This window comes from Micropterus dolomieu, linkage group LG18 (assembly GCF_021292245.1).
Source record: "Micropterus dolomieu isolate WLL.071019.BEF.003 ecotype Adirondacks linkage group LG18, ASM2129224v1, whole genome shotgun sequence".
NCBI lineage: Eukaryota > Metazoa > Chordata > Actinopteri > Centrarchiformes > Centrarchidae > Micropterus > Micropterus dolomieu.
In genome coordinates this window covers 18995898-19014510 of record NC_060167.1, presented here as the reverse complement: position 1 = coordinate 19014510, position 18613 = coordinate 18995898, and the positions used below count along the sequence as shown (strand labels likewise).

Genomic DNA, 18613 nt, shown 5'->3' with positions numbered 1-18613 from the left:
AGATCCGGAAGCATCTCATAGAGACACTGAAGGGTACCTTAGGCGTCAAATAACTATGTTTTGTCACTTTTTCTGAAAGCGTTGTTATTGGACGCCCTGAGATGAGAACGGTTGTGAGCTTCCACTACTGTACGCATTAAGCGAACTATTCTGCACAGATGACTTTGATGATGGATGTGTGAAATGTGAATGAGGATTTAAATGATGTAAACTGTTGAACATTAGTGTCCTCAAACTTCATTGAGCCAATGTGGCCTCTATGGGTCGCTAGAAGGGCCACTTTTCCACTAAATGTTTTTTTCTGTCTTTTGCTTTTTGGTGAACTTGTACTAGACACTAAAGCCACGTTTCGACCAAAAGTGCCTGGACTTCTAAGTCCCTAGTTCTCTTTTCAAGGAACTAAAAGGTTCCTTCGGCCCACTGTTGTGTGCGTTTCCACCGTGGTCTAAAGAACTGCAAAGATTAGGCAAATTAAGTCGTAACTACTATGACCATCACTGTCGTTACCACAGCCAGGGGCACCAACGAATAAGCGGTATCACCGACGATCCTAGCTAACGATCCAACGGAGGTTATAGCTGAGTTTTACTACCACTCAGTCAGAACTGAAGAAGTCTCTTGGATGATGGACGAAACATCTTCTAGTTTTTTCTTTTACAAAGTCCAGTTGCCCTTGACCTCAACCTTCGTTGGATACCAACATTATGCAGTTAAAGTCAGTAGCCTCAACTTGCCCATTCAGAAATTCACAGCAAGGCAAGCCCGACCCCCCAAAGTACCGGTACTGTCGGAAAGTACTACCCCCCAAGCAGGGACTTTTTGGGGGTTAAAATAAAGACCCTAGAACTAAATTTAGACCCTGGTCCCTGCGGTGGAAACGCAGTGAGTTCCTGCAAAGGTTCCTAGTTCCGGGGTTCGGAATGGCAATGGATGACCTCCTCACCTCCGCATTAAGTGCCCAGCGATTGCTCTCTCATTAGTGAGCAGGGGGAAGCTCTCCACATTCCAGACTCTTCAACAAGTGCCCAGTCTCAGGCTGTGCCATACTGGGAGCTGCTGGATCAGAAACAACAGGCAGAGGTAGACTCAAAGAAAGAAAACGACACCATCACTGTTGGGAACTGAAGGTGTGCTGATGTGTGTTGCACGTGTGAATGGGACAGGTTAAGATGACCCTGTTCAGACTTTTAATCTGGGGCCCGCGCACCTTTGGGGCAGATGTAACATAAATTATGTATTTATATAACTGTTTAAAAAATGGGCCAATGACCAGCCCATAAAACATGGACAGCGGCCCATTGGGTAATTTCTATACTGACACTGGGCCGGCCCAATCACATCTCTTACTCTGCTCTCTGTTTCTTGCGTTAAGGCCCCACCCTAAAAGAAAAACTCTTCAGACGGATGCCGCCAAATGCGCGAAAATAACCGATATGTTTGCTACCGGGGCTGTGGTAGTTTTAACATCAGCTGCGGTACCTGACATAGAGCAGGCACCAGCACTTTAAGGAGTAAGGAGAGCTGTGGCCACTGCCAGGCAGAGGAGGAGGTTTGTGTTAGCTAGTGACAAAGTGACAGGGCTGAGTGAGAAAGCAGGAGGAGAGTGGAGGTGAAGCAAGCATGGAGTAGCTCAACCAGGAGGGAGGGAGCCACCATTTTTTGAAAGCATTTGTTAAAAATATTCTGAAAAATAGCTTGCACCAAGAAATGTTAATTAACAAATAAAAAAGTATTTTTTGCACAATAAGCCTGCTATGCAATGTAAATATAGAAGAAAACTGTTGTCCAAAAAAAGTAACTTAAGCTAAAAACATAATAAGCTACTGATTACTGCATTCTATTATATTTTTATATTCTGAATTGTCACCTGCTACCTGAATGTTGTACTTCCCTGGTGCAGAAAATGTCTCCAGAATGCAGGATATTAAATGTTTCATGCTCAAAATCTTCTGGGGAGGACCCTGTCTTTTTGTCAATCTAACCCCTTAAAAGCAATGATTGTGTATTGGTGAGGGATGTCCGACCGATTTTGGTGGGCCGCCTGGGCCAAAAATGCCAGGGCCGAGTTTTTGTCCCAGTCGAGCCCTGGTTGCGGTAGTTGCATGTTTCGCATATGCAAATCATTAATTTGTTACCACTCCATACTGACCTCTCTTTGTTTTACGTGCCATGTTCTCGCGGTGTCCTGCATTACGCATTGCCAGATTGTCAACAGTGCACATGGGAGAAGTGTGCCCTCAGGGCATTCTTGGAGAAAGGACCCAAGAAAGTGGTTCTGGTGCTTAAACCTAACCAGGTAATGTTTCTAGCAGAAAGTCCTGAGAGAAACTTCTCCCACGTGCGTCTAGTGCGGTTTATGCGCAATTCCCTCATGCCAAAGACTTGTGTGAGTGCCACGGTCTCTGGGTTCCTTAGTTATTTCCCTAGCCTACTACGAGACCAAGTGGTGAAACCTACAGCGAACAGCGCAGCTAGCATTTATGGGGGGTTTGCAAAGTAGGCGGACCTAACGCGACCCCCACAGTTGAGCTACAGAAGTCTTTACAATTCCAACCATTTCTGTTGCTGCTGGTGTGAGAGAGCGCCGGTCCAAATGTGCGTAAATACCCACGAATAGGCAGGTAGGTAGATATTACCTCATTCACTGGGAAAAAGAAAGAGAAAACGCGTGAGGAGAAAGAGGTTCATCAGAGACCATCGCATTTATTCCCACTCATCAGAGGAATTACCTAGAAAGCTTCGTGACAAGAGCCTGTGGTAAGAAGACTGAACAAATCATGTTTTGCTTGCAGAGATGATGCCATTGAGTTTGCAATGAAGTGTGCATTCAACTGGTTTTACTGAAAGGTTGAGGTTTGTGAAGTTGTATTTTAAAACATTAGATAGCCTATAATATGTTTTTTTCAGTCACATGGGGCTGTTGTAGTCCAGGTGGAAGGAATGAAAACAGATAGGAAAATGTGAAGCCTATATGATCACATGGCGCCCAGTAGCCTACTGGGACATAACGCTTTGTTTCCTATTGGGGGTAGAGGGGGTGATCCATAAGGAAAGAATTGCGTATTGGTTCTCCTGCTGTGACCTCCGAGTCCAGATGACCATGACCATGTGCCTCAAGGAGCCGGTGACAGATTGTCGTCCATCTATTGTCCGTCAGACTCACGTTGCATTTAGAATCTTTCAATCTCTCAAATGTTGGATCAGGCTGAAAGTTAAAGTCGCCGTGCGAATCAACAGCCAGAGAAGGGCACAGCCAATGTGTGACTCACACAGCAGATAATACTTTTGTTTGGTGAAAGTGTTTTGCAAATGTCTGTAAGACATTTCAAAGGGTTTATACAGTAACTTACTGGCAACAGTGTAATTCAGATTTACAATACTATAACCGTTTTTCACTTTTACAGTAACATATATGGTCCTGTAATTATGTAATTCAGAATATAGTACTGTTGCTGTAAAAAAAAAACATAGTTACACCACTGTAATCCCAGTATTTTTTATATTATATTATTTATTTATTTATTCATTCATGCATGCGTTATTTTTTTTTAAACCTACACAAGTACTAATGATTTAACCCAGAAAGACACAGTAATTACAAAATTTCAAATTCTTTATTTAAACATTTGTAATATTTAATGCACTTTAAAAGAAATGTTATTTTCAGAAATTCATTTTAAATAACATAAAATATATGTATATGTATAAACCTTATCTCAATTATAAGTACATTCAATGTTACTGTCAAAACACAATGCAGAAGTACTGTGCAGAACAAAGTATCTGGACGGCATACAGAACTGACCAACAACAGAAGAACACACTTTTTTGGTACAAAATACTAAACATTGTTTGAATATCCATCTCCATCTCAAATGACTAACTCTTTAAGTACATTTAAAAGAAATATTCTCTGGGCTGTACCAATCATGTAACTCAATACAAACCACACGCTTTCACCGCTGCACATTTGGTTATCTAAACCGACTTGCAATCCACTCCTTTTCTGGCAAGAAGCTTGTTCAGGGAAGGCTCCTCTGTAGGTAAAGAAATATAAATTAAGGTTTTACACTGATAGAGTTGATAAAATATATCAATATCTTGCAAAATGATCATACAGTGGAATCAGCTTTCCTCTAAAACTCTAAAATCAATAAAAACTGAATATTGTAGCCTTTGTGAAAGTAGGATTACTCACCTAATCCAAGTTCTTCCACTCAAACTGTTAGCTGGTGGACAAAGGATGACACTGTTGTTGATGACTGCATCTTCCTCTTCACCATTTCTCCTGTCCTACGACTCACTCCAGTTTTTGCGGTGCATTGAGTTCCATCATCTGGGTTTATCCTCATGAAGAATCTTTAGGGAAGATAAAATTTATTTTACAACAACAAATATTTTCCATTCTTATGTAAAGTTAGTATTTCCTGCAAAATTTATCATTTTTCTGTGGGTTTTGCCTATAAACTGAGCCACTGCAACTAATGTAAGAAAAACTAGTTAAAGTTAATTTTTACATCTTGAGGATAATGAGATATTCTAATTTGTTTTATATTCTATGGTGTCACACTACAATAAAACATGAACATGTAACATGTTAGTTATAAGCTAACATATGAAATGTACAACAAATGAATGCTAAAACTTAACTTAATTAACCGTGCTGACTTACAACTTACAGTTACAGTCTCCTTACATTAGCTAGGGCTGTCGCGATAACTGCAAAATTGAAATACCGCACAATTGGTCAAGCCTCACGCGAGGATCACTGCAACAACCGCAATGTCCAGACTGTACACTTCAGGGCTTGTTAAATTAATAAATGAGTGCTTCAAAAGTTCCACAACCGTAACGAGCTCTGTAACGGTTCAAGGATGGATCACCATGGGCTGTACGTGACCTGTACAGCCCATGTAACGTGTACGTTGCCATGTATTGTTGTTTTACTGTTACTATTTTAAAGGTGGAAAATTACTTCACCGCGACAGCCCTAACATTAGCTAGCTTAATATCGATGTGAGCTAAACATTGCTCTTAACATAACGTTAATAAATTTGATTTTAAAACTCAAAGAGTCTTCTATAAAATTAAACATCAACTCTTTTCACATTGACAGAGTTTAAGTTAAGTTACCATACATACATCTGAATTCATTTTTTTTGTTTTGTTTTTACCTTGGGTTTGTCGTCGGTAGTTCTCTGTCTTCACCACAGGTTAACTTCCACTGGTGTTGTCTCAGTTGTGTGTGCCTGAGCTTCCACCCCGGCGGTGGTGAATGAAAGACAAAACTACTGAAGCATCTGTGCCAAAACGGCAGTTAGTGAAAATACAGTATGTTACTGTAACCATATACAGTGGTTTACTGTAATTTTCAAATTTGATACATCAGATTTTTAAATTACAGTAAACCGCTGTATATGGTGTCTGACGTCACCTAAAATTCCCATAGTGCAATGGGAATTACAGTTATTTACTGGAAAGAGGATATACAGTATTATACTGGGTGATATGTGGTTAATAACTTTAGAATTTACAGAAATGTCTAACAGTGTAGTTTCAGGTGATCTCTGTGGGATCAAACCTAACTAATCGATATTTGATTTTCTTGTTGGCGTGTGTCATTTAAAAATCCAGTGTTTGTGAAACATTTCTGCTGCAGTTTACTCAACCTACACTTTAATGTGGTGGTGGTGTCCAAGACAGCATGGCATGAGACAGTTTCCTTTTCCTCCGACAGAAATTAATAGCCTAGTTTCTTCTAAATAATATCTATAACACAGCGATAGCATGTTCTCTCTGCGCCAAGACACAAGAGTTGTAAAACCAGTAGCTTTAACCGCCAATAGCAGCCTTTTAAAACACTTTGCCTTTGTTATTGTAGGATAAATATACCCTTGTGGAGGAAGAGCGCCCTGTGTGGGAAGCTAAAGCTGCACAGTATCACTCTGTGCTGACTGAGCCTATGCGATATTATGTTATTATCGTGTGCCTGACAACCATGGCTTCAGGTAACAGGAAATGTAAAGTTTCCTTTATACATTTTATTTCAGAGGCAGTCCTTTTGTGATGTAAATGTTGATGTTGATGTGGGAAATGTGGATTTGCTGCCTTCTCTGAGCAGTGTAGGAGCAAAAGTATTTGTTGATTAATGGACAATCAACAGAAAAATTATTATGTAAAACATACAACTATTAGACATGCTTTTCAAATAAAAAATACCAAACATAGTTCCAGCTTTTCAAGTGTGAAGATTTGATTATTTTCTTTGCCTTATGTGATAGTAAACTAGCTATTTAAAGCCAAAGTCTTACTCTACTGCAAAATATTCTGCAGTTACTCTAGGTTTCCACAGTTACACTAACAAAATAATCATACTTAAAGTTTCAACATTGTAAATTTTGTCTGACTCATAACCTTTCAGACTTTGCTATAGGAGTGTTCCGGATGCTGGTGTTTTTTTTTGGATCGGCATCATGTGTCCTGTTACTGTGCTGAAGGTTGGAAAAGCTTACAAGCGTGTTGCAGGTTGCTAATTTCAATCTTTGACTGACTTGGAAAGCTGTGCGTGTAAAATGTGCATATTCCTGTGCAACAACTGTTAAGATGGTGTGAGATAAGGCACTGAACCCACAGTTGCTTGGATGCAGGTGTTGAGTGTCATCAGGGAAAACTTACTAACCATATAAAGATTTAAAACTTTCAACAGGTCCGGAGAACTTCTCTCTGTGTATTCAAGGGGTTTTTTGACTTTGGCCCCTATCTAAACACTAACACCTTATATGGGTTTTCGTGCTGAGTTCATCACAGTGGAGAATGAGCAGATAAGCCTGGCTGCGGTCAGTGACCCCAGTGTGCGCAGTGATCAAATTGGCTGAGAGTGTGAGGAGGAGCTGGACAGGTGCGCTGTGTTTGGAGGCAGATGCTTTATCCAGATGGGAAGCAACCAGCTGAGCTCTTCGGTCACGCTGAGGAGAGCTGCGAATATCTATGTTTGAGTCAGCCCAAGTTTGAAGTGTCAGAAACTCTAGAGGTTATTATTATCATTGTCATGGGGCTCATAATCTGTGGGGTTGAACCTGACAACGGCATGCACTGTTGTCTATTTATATTTTTCATTGGAAAGTCATCATCCTTTGTTGATATTGTGTATTCAAGTGGATAATATTGTTATTGTGGCCTAATGGCCTAATTAAATTGAATGTTCCCTGAAGGAACTTTGACCTTAAAGATGGTTTTTGAAAATTGTTCAACAACTTGTGAATTTGTGAGGAAGTGTTTATTTTGTGTGTTTATTTTGTGGCTTTCAGTCCTCTCAAAGTACATCCTTAATGCTTTGTGGTTTTCTTTAGTTTAATGTGTACAAAATGGCACTTCCATGAGTTTGTTCACTCTGGAGCAATTACTGCCAAAAAATATGTCTGAAGTTAATATATGCTGCCTAACCAATTCCATAGCCATATGTTATTGTATTTGAAGACACACAGGAAAAAAATTACCATATGCTTGCCAAGATACAAACTCTAGGACATACTGAATGTCAACAGTTAACAGATATATATAAACCATCTTATGTAGAAGCTGATATTCAGGTATCCCAATCCTATGGGATTTGAAAGCAAAGTCTCAAGTTATGACCTGTGAAAACCAATACAAAATACATACGACAAACAGGCAGATAGCTTACTCACCTTAAATATCCGCAATAACTGAATTTTGGCTATTTGGGGTCAACAGAAACAAGTTGTAAACACATCACTAACATATGATCACCTTTTGCATTCATATGGTGAACTTCTTAGCTAACTGTTTCTCATTTACACATTCAGTAGATATGGAGCAGCATTAGTGTTCTTTTGGAGTCGTGTTTGTGTCCACCTGGTGAATAGAAGTTCAATGTCTACTCTCCTTTTAGCTCTGATTTAGTCTCCACCAACTCCTGAGGGAAACATCTGGCTCCACTATGTTCACCAGGTAGTTGCTGACATTGTCTGTCTGCTGTTTGGTGCTGAGCAGGTAGCGTTCAGTTTGTTAATCACAGCATTTTCACTGAAAACAGCTGACAGCTGAAATTGACTACCATCAACATCACTCATGTGATGTATTTCTTTTGTAAAAGCATTCGTGTGTCATAGAGGCTCACTGACAACAAAGAAAAATACAAATGCTGACAGAACACGTCTCAGAGTTGTTTTAGGTTTTAATACAGTAAATGGGATCATTCAACATCCATCATCTAAATCTATAAATGTAGCATTTAGTATTGTGTTGACACATTAAGACAGACCGCTGAAGTGTAAGCGCAGATTGAAATGCCTGCCTGGAGTATAATTGCCCCTGTACCTCCTGCTGCCAGCTATATCTTAGACAAATGTCCTGCAGCTTGTCAACATGTACTCATAATTAATGAAAGTTAACTGATTCCTTATGTAACTAACAAGGATGTATTTTTAGTAAACACAGCTTTGCTTGATACTTCCGCATGCATTTCAGTTTGGTTTATTTTCAAATAACAAGGATCAAGATGACATTTGGAGACTTGCCATTGTTACACTGAATTGCATTTTTAGCTCAGCTGCTCCTCAGATGCTACTTACTTCCTTACATTTTGGTTACTTTAACACATGTTGTTTGGTATTAAAGCAAAATGTTTTTGTATTCTTGTTGTGGCCATCGTTCTCATCAGCTATAACATTTTACATGTCATCTTCATTGTGGAAACTGTCCACACCAGCGCATATTGGCGTTACAATCTTAGCATTTGAAGGCTCAGGCTCAGGCTCAGTCATTACTTTCTAAATTGTGTTTAGGAACTTCTACACATTTTGTCATTCACTAAGTTGAGGAAACAATATATGGTTCACTTGTTTCTGTTACTGTTTTATGAAAGGGAATTGTAGGGTTCCAGCTAACACCACTCCTGCCACCAGGGTGCATGTTTCCTGGATTAATAACAACATAGGAGGATTGTCAGGCTGTTTAATTGTGCTCCGCAAATCAACATTTAAATGACAGCTGAGTTTAATATTCTCAGCTAAATCCTTGTGTAAGCACATATTGTATAGGCCTATTGGCCGCTTGTAAAACAGAGTATTAGATTATACCTTGTTTGCACTCTTGTAGTGCAGCTTTCTTTTACAATCCCTGTAACAATTCAGTCAGCCTGTGTGCTAAAAGGAGTAGGAGGAGACGGCCTGCAGAAAAATCCACATTGAAATCATTCCATGAAGAATTTATTATGTTTCATGAAATTTTCTGTTGATTTTCATTAAATTAGATATTACCTGTTTATGATATGCAACATTCTCTATCCCATGTAAGATTTATTCACGGCTACAGTGACCAAATGCTTCTAAATGTCACAGTAAATGCAGCTCAGATCTTTTATTGCATTTAAAGCTGGCTCATTAAATTTTGGTTTTTGGATAGATGTGTATATTCAAAAGTCAGGGAAAACCTTGCTCACGTGAAATACATCTGAGGGCTGTGCAAACGTAATTTCAATGCAATATGTCTGGATGTGGGTGGTGTTCCTAAATTTTACATTGCATTCTCTTTATTTGTCTTATACATTGCAGAGGGTTTTCACACACCAATACACAGTGGAGACAGACACATGTAGTTTGTAAATTGGCCAACATTTACAACATAATGCTTTAATATGTAACATTCATTAACGGTGGTAATGAGGCATGCAGATGTGTTCTGTCATGCGTCCCACTGCCTGATTACCCAGGCAGGAGGTAATGCAGAACACTAATGTCCTTGTTTCTTTCTTTTGTTGTGTATATTATTTAGAAATTTGCATTACAGGTTGAAGGAGGCATGAGCGTGCTGGCCCATGTCGATAGAGAGATTACTGAATTTTCCATATGTTTTGAATAAATTCAAAATGTATTTTTTTGTTGTTAAATCTACAATTCTGATATATCTTGTTTATTTTGTCTAAGTGGTGATTTGTTGGCAATATAAGATGTGAAGAACCCCCTTTAAAGTTTTGCATATTTTCCACTTCACAATTTTTGGTGAATGCTGATTATCTATTCAGAAAGGCTGAAAATATTAGCTCTCCGTTGTACCTACTTAATAAAACTGGCACATGTCATAACTGTTTTTTATGGTATACTACTGAGTTGTAAATTGTGAAGATAATTACTTTATCTTTCTGTCATAGATATTTAAAATGTTGTAATAAGTTGCATAGAAATTAATGGCTGACCTTACTCATGTTTGTCCTCAGAAAGAGGACATAGAAATTACAAATGTTTATTCCAAAAAAGTGAATTCCTTCTTATTACAGACTGCCTATCCACAAGCAATAGAAACAAAAATCAGCGCCCAAGAATTTTGTACATTTAAGCAGTTTACAGTTATGTGGAGCATTAAAAATAGCAGTCCCTTTAGCCCGCTCTGCCACAGAGTAGAATATGGGATTCAGGTGCTGGCCGATCACAGGACATGAGCATGTGTTCCTCTGTCCCCAGCAGGCACGTGGCTAAGATGAGCTGGTGCTGCCAGGCGCTGTTGGCTGAACCTCGTGCCTATTCCTGATACACCACCACATGGGCATCTCCTCATCTACATGTGCTTGCTCACTGCCCCCCAACTTGTCCCGTGCCTGCCCTGTTTTATGTCCAACTGACACAGAGAAGAGATAGGAAGTAATTGTGGAGAATAGTGCTGTATTATAACTATTTGTTTTTATAAATAGCCATTCTCTCACAGTAATGCCGAACAGATGGAAAAATCAAGCAGCTAATCATTATGCACCCTTCTCCCAACTGTTCAAACATTTCAGATGTCATGTAAGTCAAATAACTAGAGTGGGACTTTTCACTCTCATGTCCCCTTCACGGGTGACTTGTTACAGTAGAGGGTAAGTTGACCCTCCTGGTGCTCAGTAGAAGAGGATATGCTCAGAGCATTTTCTCAGATGGACAGGGATCAGTATTCAATATCAGGAAAGAGTTGCATGCATTTTAGCGATATAAAAACAGCATGTTACTTACAATAACGTATAGTTATAAGTTAAGTTACCAAAAAGTTGATGCTCTTGATTAGAACATGTTAACTTTTTCATGGCTTGGCAGCTCTTGATCATTTGAAGTCAGCGGGAGAGTTACAAAGATGTGGGCTGAGAGATAGAATAGTAGAAGCAATATCAAGTATTATTTTTATCCATAACCTTTGCATCTCTTGCCACTCCCACAAACACTCAATTAATGTCCCTTCCTTTGAACCACAGTTTAGTTTGTACTAAGCGTCTGTGTTATTATTGAATTTGTGCAAATACAACCATGGTCATGCATATGTGCATAATCCATTTAGTCAGACCATTATCTGAAATATCAATAGTTAAAATGTTGCATTATGCGTGTCTTTTTGTGGTATTTTATCAACAATTACAATTACACTAATAGGATGTCCTCACTCCTCAAGATGACCCAAACAGCTTTGAAAGTACTGAAACAGTAGACACACATATGGCTAAACTGTCCAGCCTGCCATTTGCCTATGACTAGATACAATTACACCACAGAAATAGTACCAGCAATGTGCCTGTTTAAAGAACTCATTTTGAATGCAGTTACCTGATCTCAGACTTGGTATCACTCACATGTTGGTATGGATGACCTTGATACTTTTACTGAGAACTGCCATAGATTGATGTGGGCTTACAGGACTTTATAGCACTTCGTAAAAGCCCAGAGAACACCTGGTAATGCTTTATTTTATGGGTCCGTAATTTCCCTAATAGTTTCCAGCAGAAGTTTCCTAGAAATAATTGTTAATAATAATTATCAATTTCAATCAAAATGAAAATTAATTAATTATCAGATCATTATTGGAAAATTAATTCTCCATTTTTGTTTGCTTGTCTGTAGACAAATTTCACATTTTTACATGTTTAGCTGACCTACTGTGCACTGACTGAAAAACTCTCAACTCATTGGAATTAATTAATTCAACATAATCAATACGTCCAAATAAGCATTGTCTCTATTTTCCATATAATGTCTAACTCATATTTCTTTCCAGGAAGCTTCATGGAAATTATTTGAAAATTATTCAGAGAAGACCCTTAGACCTTTTATGTGGTGACTTTAGAATTGTGTTGAAAAATAAGAACCTGTTCTTTCTGAGGGCAGCAAACAAATGAGTCAAGTAGAAACATCCATTTGCAAAGGAAATACAGACCCAGAATGAATGCAGTTTCATCTGCAAAAGATAAAGAAAGCTTTGAGTGGGTTTCTGCTTCTCAAACTGTTCAAAGGCAATTTAATATATTTTTTAACGTATAAAAAATATTTTTCAGGGTTAGATTTAGGTTTTTCTTTGATTTCCTGTGCAAAATACATGTATATCTCAGTGTTTTACTTCATTCGTCTGTCTTTAGTGACTCCTGCCTTGATAAAACTGAGGTATTCAGGAAATAAAGTATAAAAAAAACATAAACATGGCATGTCATGCCAGCTACAATTTAGTATGTAGTAGCAATCTTTCAACACCATTGACAGAAATTAAGTGTAACGGTCTCTGATATGACACATATATTGTGTGAGGATGTATAGTCAGTTTTGCAAAGTTACGGCACTACAACAAAACAGTGATCATATGGGAGGAAAAATGTCAAACCTCATGAGACTAAAGAGCCTCTTACTGTGTTTACTGTAAATGGCCATGCTCATCTGCTGTTTTCTGGTTGTTAATTTTAAAAAGACACACTCATCACATTTTTCCCTCAGTCTCAAAATTATCATTATCAAAGCCTGTTGTTGCAACAGACAGTATTGACATTAGGGGCTTTTTTTTGTTTGTGGCTGCATTGAGAGACATGTTAACTTTGGGCAACTAAAATGACTCACTAGACAAGGCAATAAAAGGTCTCACATGATTTTTAGGTTAGGTTGAAATAAAATTGCAATCTAAAATTTGATTTTAACAATTTTTTATTGGGGGAAATTGTTCATTTATTTGAAGGGCTCTGTACCTGATAAGTGTGTTTAGTGTGTTATTTTATTCTTAGCTGCAGTTGCATGGTATCAATGGCCCTTTTTAACTGTACAGTGATCATCTGGCTGTGAGGACATTGTGAACACAACTGAGCTGCTGTACAGCGGAAGCAGCTAACAACACACTATTGTCTCTCTGAGTTCACGCTGTGAGAGGAAGAAGATAGAGAAGATGATTCATTTGTGTCACTGGGTTCATGGGAGGCAATGGCAGGTTATTAATACGTCTTAATTAATAATGTGAATTTTCCCAAAGAGATTCCAAATAGAGATTAATAGTTTGCCAGTGATATACCACCTTTCTCTTTAAACCATGGTTACAGAAAACCCCATGCTCATTAAGGAAAAATACTGTTGAAATGTATAATTATAGTACTACCGTAATAACTGTTTGGCAAGGCGCTTTCTCTGTAATTTGAGGCCTGTTGTTGTGAGTGATTTAGCATTTTGTTTAATGACATTGTGCTTATATTCATCATAAAGACCACTGTGTCATTGCGTGGGATCTGAGCAGGAGCACTGAGAATCTGCCGGCTTGTGACATTAACTAACTACACTAAAGACAAAAGCAAACACAAGTAAAAAAAAAAAAAAAAAAAAAATCTCAAATAGTCCATGACCTTTGACCGTGTGGTCTGGACTTGTTTGCTTTGTTTGCTCAGTGCTGAAGTTCTGGAAAAGCACAAAATTTTCCCTGTTTTCCAGCATTTTATCTGAGCCTCATGAATGAATGGTACATAGCTGTAAATTATCAGCTATGTACCATTCATTGGTATAGCTGTGTATTACAGAAGTTTCAGTGAACAAATACAATGAGTGAGTAAATTAGCTCAGGTCTTGAGTTTTCAAAGTCACTGTGTCAATAGTAGAGCTGAGTCATCGCTACACAGTTGACAACATTCTGCACTGTCAGTCCGTTAACACAAGAACTATTTCTGCTTGAGACTGTAGCAATCCTCTTTGAAATGGGAAATGAATCTGAAAGAATAATATAAAGGCAATTACAGTCAACAAAACTGCTGCTTTTGTTGCATCATGTATAAAACAATTCACCAAGAAGTGTACACTGAATCTACAAATTATTATGGCTTTGTACAATACATAATTTCTTTGGTGTCAAATGTCACAGTAAACCAAAGTTATTATATCCCTACCATACTAATGTACAATGCAGTTTTTTGATCATACATTGTCCACTAAATTATTTTAAAACACCTGAAAACATGTTTTCCAAATGGCAATTCTCTATAATGCATGTGATTCTTTCTCCCTCTGCCCTAGATATTCACGATATTGAGGAATCCACTTGGATGATGGACCCTGCTGAGTCAGAGATGAACATCTTGTCCAACGGGAAAAGTCATGACCTCAGAGATGACGCGGATGTGCCAATGAAAACGTTTCTAGAAGAGGATCAGTGAGTATTCTCTCTTTATTTTTAACAGAGATGAATGGCTGCCCTTTGTTGCTTACATACTGGTAATGTCATTTTAACACAGCATGTGTCAAGCACTTTTATATTGAGTCCTTTTGTCTTTCTGTATTAGTTATACTTGTGTGAAAACCACATCCTGGAAAGTAAATCAACGGACTTTTAAGCTAACTAAAAAAGTTAAAAACTGACTTTTTGACTGTTTACGTTTATCTACCATTGTCCTTGTGATTAGAGTTTCCCATTAATAATGGATGTGGTGGTGACATACAGTATGACTGACTTCCTGCATAATCTTTGCTTTTTTTCAAAATGCATGTTTACCTTGTTTTTTGCTCGCCACAACGGGTGGATCGTTATACAGAAATGGCACTCAAACAGTCAGGTATGTCTGTGGAGATTTGTATGAAGGATTTTTCAAGTGCATATTTGTTTTCATGTATATAATGATACAAAAATAAGATTTTAAGTACTGTCTACAGCAGATATAGTTTTTTATGGGAAGATAGAAAGACCATCAAGTAACAGTCATATATTTACCCCCTAGATTTGACGATCCTGATGGAGGACTGGAGAATGAGGAATTTTTGCCCACTGCAGATGGAAAGAAACCTATACGCTTCACAGATGTGAGTGTACTCAACACAACACATCACGCCAAGAGAAAGAGCATTATGTTTTGTGTTGAAATAAATTGGAGATGTATTATTGTATGCTTCACCCCCTCCCAGTTTGAAGGAAAGACCTCTTTAGGCATGTCTGTCTTCAACCTCGGTAATGCTATTATGGGCAGTGGAATCCTGGGATTGGCCTATGCCATGGCCAACACTGGCATACTCCTCTTCTTGTGAGTAAATAAGTATTATTTATCAATTGGTGGCCGTTTACAAAATATAAACGTTAATGACTACAGTGCTGACTTGTTGTTACTTGTGTTTCTGTGGACCTATATGGAATACAGCTGTACTACTTCAATGAAGGGTGGAGTCTGTTAAATGGTAGAATGCACTTGAAAGCACTATCGTTTTGATACTCTCTAATGGTCCCTCTTGCGGGATTTCAGCTAAGGACTAGGCTGCTTTGGTGGTACAATTAGGGGCCAGGGTGGTGCTGGCTACTTATTGGAGTGATTTAGTATCTGTCATGGCATCTTGTAACATACGAGGTCTCATGATATGCCCACCTCTATTCATACCCTTTTTCTCAGGCTTCCGCTCCCCTGACCTTATTGCCATATACAGACCCCAGTTAGGCTATATAGCCTGGAATAACCAAACGTCCAGACCGTGTGTGAGGTATCTGGATCGCTCATTTAATTCCTGTATGTTGTAGAATGCTGCTGTCAGACCATGACCCTGGTTGTCTTGGTCATGTCAGGTCATGTCTGTGTTTGTGTTAGCTGCACTGGACTGGAAGAAAGCTGGATCATGTGTTAGCAGTGTGTGCAAGAGACGTTTTAGCTGCATTTACAAGTTTTCAAAGCAACCTGAGCGAAGTTCAGCATTTTCTAAACATTCTGAGGGATATTCACATCGGACTGTAGTTAAATGTTCGTAATTAGGAGTTAATACCAAACAGACCTCAGACTTATTGATGAACCTCTTGCAGACGTTTGTGCATTTAGAGTGGCGGTTCTTCTTTATTTGCTTCTTAACATTTTATTTTCTATTTCCATTATACTTTATATCACTGTAGTGTTTTCTTGCTTCAATATTTTATTGCCTTGAACAGCACCTTTTGTGAATAAAATACTTTCTGCTTTTTAAAATATGTTTACTCCCTGATTCCTAGATTTAAAGTGGCTAACAGGAAAAGGCTATCTTAATACCTAGAAAGCAAACAAAATATTATCTCTCCATGTGCACTTCATTAAACATGAAATAATTGAATTCATAACACTGCACCATTTTTACTTTATAGTCACTAGTTCATTTTTAATTATAACATGTTCATATGTCATTGTTCATTTACAGGTTTGCTCTGATGTTTGGTCCTTTTGCCTCAGTGGCACCTCTTTGTACTACTAATTTATTTCCCTCATTGTGGCTTTGGTGGAGATCATAGCCTGTAAGAGAGAGAACCCTCGATCCACCGGCAGGGATACAAATAGACATCCTCATTTCTCGTCAGCATATTTCCAGTGAGACACAGAAATAGAACAGCCATGGAAAGCCTGGTGCTTTGTAACATACTTCATCAGGGTGGCAGGATCCAGTGGAGGATATGTCTTCATTCATTTTGACAAGGCACCTTATGTGATATTTCCGAAAGATACAAAGCAAACATGTAAGAGAAATGATTGTTTGTGAGTTGAGAGAGGTTGGACTTTTCAGTGTAATTTGAGGGCTCTGCCCCCTCCCCCTATTTACAGAGGTAAATATTCTCACTTCAGTTGTAGCTACAAGAAATACAATGTATGCAGAAATGCTAGGGAAAGGTCTTAGAAAGGTAATGAGTGATCAACCTCTGACCCATTAGGAATGCTGACCTGAGAGCTCTGTGCTGACATGGACAGGGCTCTGTGCTTCTGAAGGAGGGCCACTGGAGCTCTTAGAGACATCCATGTGTAGGCCTGTTATAAATGGAGTACATTTATATTCTAGTATTAAAAGACTTAATATTTGATGAATGCCTCTTTGAACAGTTTTTTTAAACTGTTGGTATAGTGTCACAACAATACACTTAGCATTTGAAGCATTGTACAGTATTAATACATATTGTCAGTTCAGACAATAAATTGGTGGTAACATCTAAGAACATGCGTAATATGTCATGACTTAATGCAAATGGATGAATTTGGTGTAATATAAGATGGACATATATGAAGGTATAACATGCTGGTATATGCTGCATTGTGTCACAGGTTTCTTCTGAGTGCAGTAGCAGCCTTGTCATCCTACTCCATTCATCTGCTGCTCAAATCCTCTGGCATTGTGGGTAAGCCTTGTGTCATATTTTGGCCTTTTGTAAAGAATTAGTGTAGCTATACATTATAGTGCACAGTTTTGTTGATATGCAGACTTCCTGCTCCTTCTGGATACCAGATTAAACAAAAGTGACAAAGACATCTGGTCCATTTAGTCAAATTTAGACACCATTGCTCAACTTCTAGCAAATTAATATATAAAGGGATTAAAAGTTAAAAGAGAGTTATAGTCTGACTGCTTTAAACAGTCGCATTATAGCAGTATGTTTAAGAGAATGAAAATAGTTGTTTACTTACCAGATTGATTAGTATTATAAGAATTTGTTTTTTAGTCCTCTTAACATCTCTATTGGCTTGATGATAAGAAGGAAAATTAATTATTTTGTTTATTGTTTTGTAAGTTGTGTGTTTTGTGGCAAAGTTTTTAATGACTAGACAAACATTAAAACTGTGAAAATTACAGATCATTGTTCAACCACCAAACACAGGTGTAACATTTTATTCTTTCATTTTTTAAAAAGTATTTTATTGTGTTGCTCAGCGGGACCTCTCAGTAAACACAAGTGACTGAATATTATTGTTTGTAATCCGCTTACAGGTATTCGAGCTTATGAACAGCTGGGGTACAGGGCTTTTGGCACTCCTGGAAAAATGGCTGCTGGTATAGCAATAACCCTGCAGAATATTGGAGGTGAGGGGCTAATGTGACTTAGTGATTAATGTGTTAACATGAGTTATACACCACTGCATGGCTTAAATTTATATCCCCCATACTCTACCACACACACACAAGTACTACTCTGGCTTTTGATTTAGGATATAGGACCCTTTATGTTTAGAATATGGGGATGTACTATGAGCAAAGATCATGAGACGAGTGGGTCAACAGCTGCGTTCCCGTTGGTGCTGGCATTAACAAATATTCCTTCCACTCACTGAACATGGCTGGCATGTAGGGCTGGCTGTTTCTGACCATAGCTTTGTGGATAGACATTAGACTATTATTAATCATTCAGCGGCACAATAGTTTAAATTTGTAATGCTCAAAGATTGAATGCAAAGGTTTTCATAAAGCTTTTTAAGCCCCAAGTAGGTACAGTAACTGCAATGTTGAGATAATCACAGCTGGTGATTGGCTCACTGCTGCCAGTAACTGATTTTCCAGGGCCATAGCCAGGATTTCAGATGCCCCCACATGCAATTTAAGAAATGTTTAATAATTTAGACTCTTTATATTATATAAAT

The 18613-nt window shown here is 38.3% G+C and overlaps 1 protein-coding gene across 1 annotated transcript in view; it reads left to right on the top strand.

The window, feature by feature from the left end:
• Positions 1-2471: 2471 nt before the first annotated feature.
• The window catches only part of slc38a3b (solute carrier family 38 member 3b), a 28265-nt gene continuing 12123 nt past the window's right edge, over positions 2472-18613 (top strand). The window contains exons 1-7 of the mRNA XM_046076159.1: positions 2472-2757; positions 14292-14427; positions 14807-14827; positions 14990-15071; positions 15174-15289; positions 17306-17379; positions 17967-18059. Of these exons, the coding sequence (XP_045932115.1) occupies positions 14321-14427; positions 14807-14827; positions 14990-15071; positions 15174-15289; positions 17306-17379; positions 17967-18059 (493 nt within the window). The 5' untranslated portion in view covers positions 2472-2757; positions 14292-14320. The remainder of the gene's footprint in view (positions 2758-14291; positions 14428-14806; positions 14828-14989; positions 15072-15173; positions 15290-17305; positions 17380-17966; positions 18060-18613) is intronic.